This window comes from Triticum urartu, chromosome 3A, assembly GCF_056163025.1.
Source record: "Triticum urartu cultivar PI428250 chromosome 3A, HENAU_Tu73, whole genome shotgun sequence".
Taxonomy (NCBI): Eukaryota; Viridiplantae; Streptophyta; class Magnoliopsida; order Poales; family Poaceae; genus Triticum; species Triticum urartu.
Genome location: NC_141875.1, coordinates 113,188,940 through 113,195,784, shown reverse-complemented (window position 1 = coordinate 113,195,784; position 6,845 = coordinate 113,188,940). Strand labels below are relative to the sequence as shown.

Below are 6,845 nucleotides of genomic sequence, written 5' to 3'. Positions count from 1 at the left end.
TGCCTGCTTACAGGCATGTGAAGTTCAGGTAGTATGTGAGCCTCAGTCCAGGCTACAGACACTATAAAATCTGCCCGCATTCACATTCACATGTGGAAAAGCCATGTGAAGTTCAACTAGTAAGTGTGCTAGAGTTCAAGTTGGTATGTATCTGGTTCTATGCAAAAAAATAAAAGGAAAATAAAACATGCATGTGATATGACATGAAGGTCAGGTTGGTATGCGCTAGCAGTCCAACCATTCAAACTCATGAAGGTTCAGGTTTTTTAACTGTAGAAAGTATTTCCCCTTTGCAAAACAAGAAGTTCAGGTTGTGGACAGTGCTTAGTTCAGGTACATATAAGTAATCAAATATTGTAGAATTAAAACAGGATGTGAAGTTCATTCTGTGAAGGGTGCTTAGTTCAGGTACAAAAGTATTGGCAGATGCTTAGCTCAGTGCATAGTGTGATGGCTCTCACCACTTTTATATGAGAAGTTCAGGCTATGAATAATGCTAAGTTCAGTTACAAAGGTATAGGCAGATATAACTTGTGTGCTAATAGACATTTTTTTCTTTATGTCAGCAAGATGAGAGACGCATGAAGAAGCTTAGAAGTTCCCAGCAGCAAGTACACAATCCAAAGCCTGTACGCGTTGCACCACCCCCTCAATGGGTCACACCTCAAATGCACGGATACTTCCAAGATGCTGGGTCACAGCCATATTCGCACAAGTTTGCGCCTCCACCTAATTGGGTGACGCTGGAAATCCCCCACGGATTCTTTGTATCCACCAGTAGACTCCCAAGCACGCCGATGGAGGAGGGGGTTAGCTCAAGTCCTATGTGTAATTTTGGAGGTTATCCTGGTGTGCCTCATCAATGCCAAAGCGAAGCAACTAAACCGGATCCCAGGACAAATCCAACAGCAACATACACGGAGGAGAGTGCTCTGCACACTACCACCGTTGGATCATGATGCTGCTGCTACAAGTCAGAATTGTACATGGCGTAAGGTAGATGGATTGCTTCACAAAACAAAAGAGCAAACCAAGACCAGGATCGCAATACCTCCACAACCACCTCAAGCAAAAAGGACGCAAACAAGAGAGAGGCCATCTTCAGCCCTCCTTCCTCGTGATCCACTGCTGCATCCTGCTATGATTACTCCGCCATGCCCCATCCCAGAGGACAACAGCCGACACCTGCGGAGTTGCGATCATACACGCATGTAAGTGAAACAAAAAATATTTATATACGCATCTTGTATTATCTGCAAACTTTCTGCTCCCTCCAGGATAACAAGTTCATAAACAACATTTTAATGTGCTATTTGGATTATTTTTTTCTTTTTCTGCAGACGCCGGATCTACCGGATTATCTAATACCAAGACTAAAGATGTGATTCAAAGATGTAGAGAAAGTAAGGGAATTTTATAACAGATAAGCCAGACACGCTGGTTTTGGAATCAGTAAGACGGGGGGAAATGACAACCACAAGTATTTTGTTTGCGCCTTCCAAGGGATACACACATCTTCTATTTCAGAGACCAACATGAAGCGAAACAAAACATCGTAGAGGACAGGCTGCAATGCAAGAATGAGGGTGAAGGTGCAGGAGGATGACACATGCGTGGCAGTGGACATTGAGTACAATCATAATCACGAACTCATGCAAACTGATGACATGCTGGTATTCTTGCACTCACACAAGAATTATGACCCCACTATTTTAGAGTACGTAAAGCTCCTGAAGTACCATGATGTCAAGCACACAACAATCATGTCCATGCTATCTGAAAATGAAGATGGAAGCTACTTCCTAAGCATGACCGGATGAGACCTACTAAATCAGTAAGTATTCAAACACCCACATACTGCAATGTAAAATATCATCCTAGCTCACAACCCTTTGCTAGAAAAAAATAAACAAATGCATGTTTGCATGTGATTTGCAGGAAAGCCATGAATGCAAGGAACGATGATTTGGATGATGTATTGAAACTTGTTTCATTCTTCAAAGACATGAAGGCAATAAATGATGAGTTTTTCTATGACATCCAAGTGGACAAGGACAAGTCAATTAAAAACATTTTCTGGTCCAATGCAAGCTGCCGAGGAGCCTATCAAGACTTTGGCGATTGCATAACATTCGACACAACTTACAAGACCAACAGATTTCATATGCCTCTAGGAGTGTTTGTTGGAACAAACCATCACTTGCAGTCAACGATATTTGCTGTTGCCCTAATAAGAGGTGAAGATGCAAAGTCATTCAAGTGGCTGTTCGATACATTTCCACGGTGCATGAACAACAAGTACCCAACTTGCATTCTAATAGGTGAGTTCAAAAAAAAACTCTTCAAGTTTCATCATCTTTTCAGTCTATGGGTCTGTGTTGGGTACATTGGTTTTGTCTGAAAATAATGTAAAGAATGTAGTTCAACCACTGTTAGCACAGAAGTGCAACTTGCAGTACAAGAAAGCAAAATTATCTGTCACATGTTTAGAAAAAAATTAGTTATGAATGTGAAGTTCAAATACATGAATCATAAAAGTTCAAGGACAAAGCTGTAAGATAAATATATGTAACATGTTCAGAAAAATATAGTTATTTATATGAAGTTCAAGCACTGCTACCACCGAAGTTCAACAACAATGCTTTAAGAATATTTTTGAGTGCGACACTACTAGTTTGTCCTACTACTAACTTTGAAGTTCAAGCACTGGTACCACAGAAGTTCAGCAACACTGCTGTAAAGAAAAAAATACATGTGACATTCTTAGATACCATACTGCCAAGATGTGTAGTTCAAGTACTTGTACAACATAAGTTCACCATCAGTACAAAAAAAGAATTAAGTTTCATTTTTTTAATTCATGCAGACCAATGCCCATCTATGGCGAAAGCTATAGCACAATCATTTCCATCCACCGTCCACAAGCTATGCCGTTGGCACATCATGAAGAAGTACAGGGAATACCTCGCGTTGCTGTACAAAAAGTATAGAACATTCAAAGAGGAGTTCACAGCTACATTAAACTGGCCGCTGATGCCAACGGAGTTTGAAGATGCCTGGGCTAAACTCGTGCACAACTACAACCTGGAGAACGACCAGATGATGATGCAGCTCTGGAGTGATAGGAAGATGTGGATTTCAGCATATTACAAGAACATTTTCTGTGCTAGAATGACTTCAACACAACGAAGCGAGAGCATGAACCACGTGCTAAAGAAAGGGTTTGTCAAGGGGACCCAGAACCTACACAAGTTTGCTAGGCAGGTCAATGCTTGCATACAAACTCGGATGCAAAAGGAGAACGAGCAAACAATGACCAGCATGGTATGATGACAAGTACAAAACACCCCCATCATGTTCTTTTTACCTTCAACATGTGCACTTTGAATTTAAAAAAATGAAACCCATGACTCTGCTTCGACTAATATCTCACTTTTTGACATGTGCAGACCAATCCTTTGACAAAAACAACTTACGACTACGAGGAAGACATGTCTATCAAGTACACGAGAGCCGTGTACACCGAGATGAGGAATAGGATGAGAAAGGCCACGCTATTTCGCGCAAAGCGTACAGCAGAGCCCACTAAGTACCTTGTGTACTACCACAACAAGCCTGACCATGATGATGAAGAAAGATTTTCCTGGTCAAAGCATGAATTCCAGGTTGTAGCTGACCCAGAGAATGAAATATATGAGTGTGAATGCAAGCTCTGGACACACACAGGTGAGCGAAAAAACAAACTCATTAAATAGCTAGACTAGTAGTATTATATCAAAATTTATGTAACTCATTGTTGTCTCACAAACTATGTATTCTGCATTCATCACAAAAATGCAGGACTGTTCTGCCTTCACATCATGAACATACTGGACTACCTCAAGCCTGACAAATTTCCAAACAAGTATATCCTCAAACGGTACACAAAGACTGCAAAATCACAACCAACTTTGATACAAGGGACTACAACACAACCACATCGGATGGCAGCTCAAGGCTATCGAAGCAAGACATCTTGCTGCAGCTGAATTTGATGGTTAACAAGAAAGTAATGAGATGTGACTAGCAATATGACAGAGCCTACTATGTTCTCAAGAGGCTCGTGGAAGAGCTTGATGCAATACATTCAGCAAATCAAGCGGATGCTGATGAAAGGATGGCTGAAGAGGACACTGAAATTGAAGATGACCTTCATTATTATGCAGCTGAAATGCTCAACACCGCCGCTGAAGCCAACCAATGCAAGCAGGGTGATGGCCAATCAATGGAGCAGCGACAGCAAGAGACGATGAAACTCCCGATGTATTCTGAAACAAAGGGTAGGAAGAAAATTACTGCAGCAAAGAAAAGTGACAAGAGAGCTCAAATAAAGGAACCACCTGCAGGAAGAGTCGTCGTGTTCAATGAGAATGGAGTGCCACTTGGACACAGGAAATGTAGTGTGTGCAACCAGGTTGTGGGACACAACAAGCTGACCTGTCCAACACTCTTGGAAAGAAACAATGATGAGGAGGTCAAGCAACCCAAATCTCAAAAACAGCAGCCCAAAGTTATGGAACAAAAGAAGGGACCACCCCAAAGAAAGCAAGCAGCAGACTTTGTAGCATATGCAAGGAGTATGAACCACATAATGCAAGAACATGCCCAGAGCGCGCAGATGCTGAAAAGACAAGAAAAAAGACAGAGAAGAAACATAAAGCAAAACCTAGAGCCATCAACAAGAAAGTGGTGGAAGATGAAGACGAAGACGAAGATGAAGACACCATCAAAGAAGAGGAAGACGAAGAGGAAGAGGATGACGAAGAGGAAGACGACGATGAAGAGGAAGAGGACAATGAAGAGGAAGAGGACGATGAAAAGGAAGAGGTACATGTCAAGCAAAAACCTCTACCACCAAAGCCTAGGAGGAGCGCAAGGCTGATGAACAGTTAGAATATGTCAATTAACACAATGAAAACTTATGTCATGTCAATGTGCATAACATTATGTCATTCCCTGGTAATATACACTGTGAAGTTCAAGTAATATTACTGTAGAAGTCCTGGTATGTTATGAGAGGAAGTGATGTGCTGGTGATGTATTGCATGAAAGTGCAAGCAGTAATAAATTGAAAAACATACACTGTGAAGTTCAAGTAATATTACTACAGAAGTCCTAGTATGTTATGAGAGGAAGTGATGTGCTGGTGATGTATTGCATGAAAGTGCAAGCAGTAATAAATTGAAAAGCATACACTATGAAGTTCAAGTAATATTACTGCATAAGTCCTGGTATGTTATGCGAGGAAGTGATGTGCTGGTGATGTATTGCATGAAAGTGCAAGCAAGAACAAACATGAAAAACATACACTGTGAAGTTCAAGTAAGCTTACTGCAGAAGTCCTGGTATATTATGACAGGAGGTGCTCGTGTTGTATTCCATAAAAGAGCAATCAGCAAATAATCATACCGTTTTGAAGTTCAGGTCAGCTTACATAAGAAGTTCTGGTATATAAAATTGATGTAGGAAAAAATATACTTAAAAAATAAAGTTTCGCCGCATAAACTAAGGTTAGCAAGCCTAAGACAACGCATTCAAATGTGAAGTTGTGCTTGGATACGTGCAGAAGTTCATGTACAATGCCGACAAAAGATAAAGAAACATCAAGAATATTTCTGCACAAAGTTACAGCTGAAATACATTCGCACTTGAAAAAAAAATATAGATTCTATGCAAAAGCATACATATTGGTTGGGTTCAAAATTACCAATACATTACACAACACAGAATATCCTATCCATCTGAAACCAGCTGCCCAGCCACATCTCAAAGCAGAAGTTCAAGTCAACGATCATATGTTGGGGCCCAAAAATAAACAACACAAAAAAATCAAGCAGTTCGACCATAACCGAGGGAGAAGTTCAGGTACATCTGTTGGGGAAAAAACATGCAACACATGGATACTGAAAACGATGCAGTACATTGAAATTCACAAAGCCAAATCATTCTTCACACCAAATACATTTGTCCACAATATCATAAGTAATAGTGCTGCACCTATAGATACACAAATCACTAAAACATTCTTACAACCAAATATTTACGGAATTGTTCCAATCATTATCAAACCTAAAAATCTGTATGAAATCAAATCTACAATGAAACTAATGCTTCGAATTCACAGGCCAAAGGACTGGATCTCTTTAGGGAGCTCTGAATGCATGAATTCATTCTTCTCGCTAAAAATCAGAGTGTGCATGAACTCAGCCTTCTAGTCATCTGCAGCAGCTTGCAAACAAAGAAAGGTGAAACGATGGTTTAGTAACGGATATCTAAAACCACAGTAGGAGCGTCTCAGCAAAAACACACAAGAAAAATCAAAGGATGATGAGACAAGAACAAAGACAGAACATACTTCCACATCACCAAAATCTTCTACAATCTCATCGCCATCATATGAAGAGCAGAACTTCACAGCAAAGAAACCACAATCATTATTCTTCTGCTTCGGAACATTGATAAAGGTCGGCGTCTTTGCAATAATCACCCAGTTAGGCTGCTTGCTCGCTTTGTATGCAGCCTTGCCGTACACCTCCTCGAGCAACCCAACAAATCTCTTGATCTGTGAGAAATAACAAAATTAGATAAAGTCAAAAACATGTTAACCAAAATAGTTAAGTTTAGGTACATAAAAAGCGACACTTGCATAAGATCCACCTAAACAAATAGCAGAAGTTCAACTTCCAAATGATAGTCAGTTCAAGCAGTATTACCAAAACAGAGACAACAACATATTTTGTCAACACAAGGCATAATAAACTTCGTGTCAAACAAGAGAATGTGAAAGGAGGTTCAGGCTAAGAAAC

At 40.3% G+C, this 6,845-nt stretch overlaps 1 protein-coding gene across 1 annotated transcript; it reads left to right on the top strand.

The window, feature by feature from the left end:
• Positions 1-1,945: 1,945 nt before the first annotated feature.
• On the top strand, positions 1,946-5,635 carry LOC147978830 (protein FAR1-RELATED SEQUENCE 5-like). The gene is made up of 6 exons (XM_087514909.1): positions 1,946-2,321; positions 2,867-3,324; positions 3,450-3,726; positions 3,841-3,919; positions 4,078-4,453; positions 5,606-5,635. The coding sequence occupies exons 1-6, from the start codon at positions 1,946-1,948 to the stop codon at positions 5,633-5,635; spliced, it is 1,596 nt and encodes a 531-aa protein (XP_087371035.1).
• The last annotated feature ends 1,210 nt before the right edge of the window (positions 5,636-6,845 follow it).

Bases quoted from the DNA above. Each gene is read 5' to 3' on its own strand.
- LOC147978830 (XM_087514909.1), top strand. From the start codon at position 1,946: ATGAATGCAAGGAACGATGATTTGGATGATGTATTGAAACTTGTTTCA. The intron at 3,727-3,840 runs GTGAGCGAAAAA...ACAAAAATGCAG, and splicing joins CAAGCTCTGGACACACACAG to GACTGTTCTGCCTTCACATC. The intron at 4,454-5,605 runs GTTGTGGGACAC...GGATACGTGCAG, and splicing joins AATGTAGTGTGTGCAACCAG to AAGTTCATGTACAATGCCGA.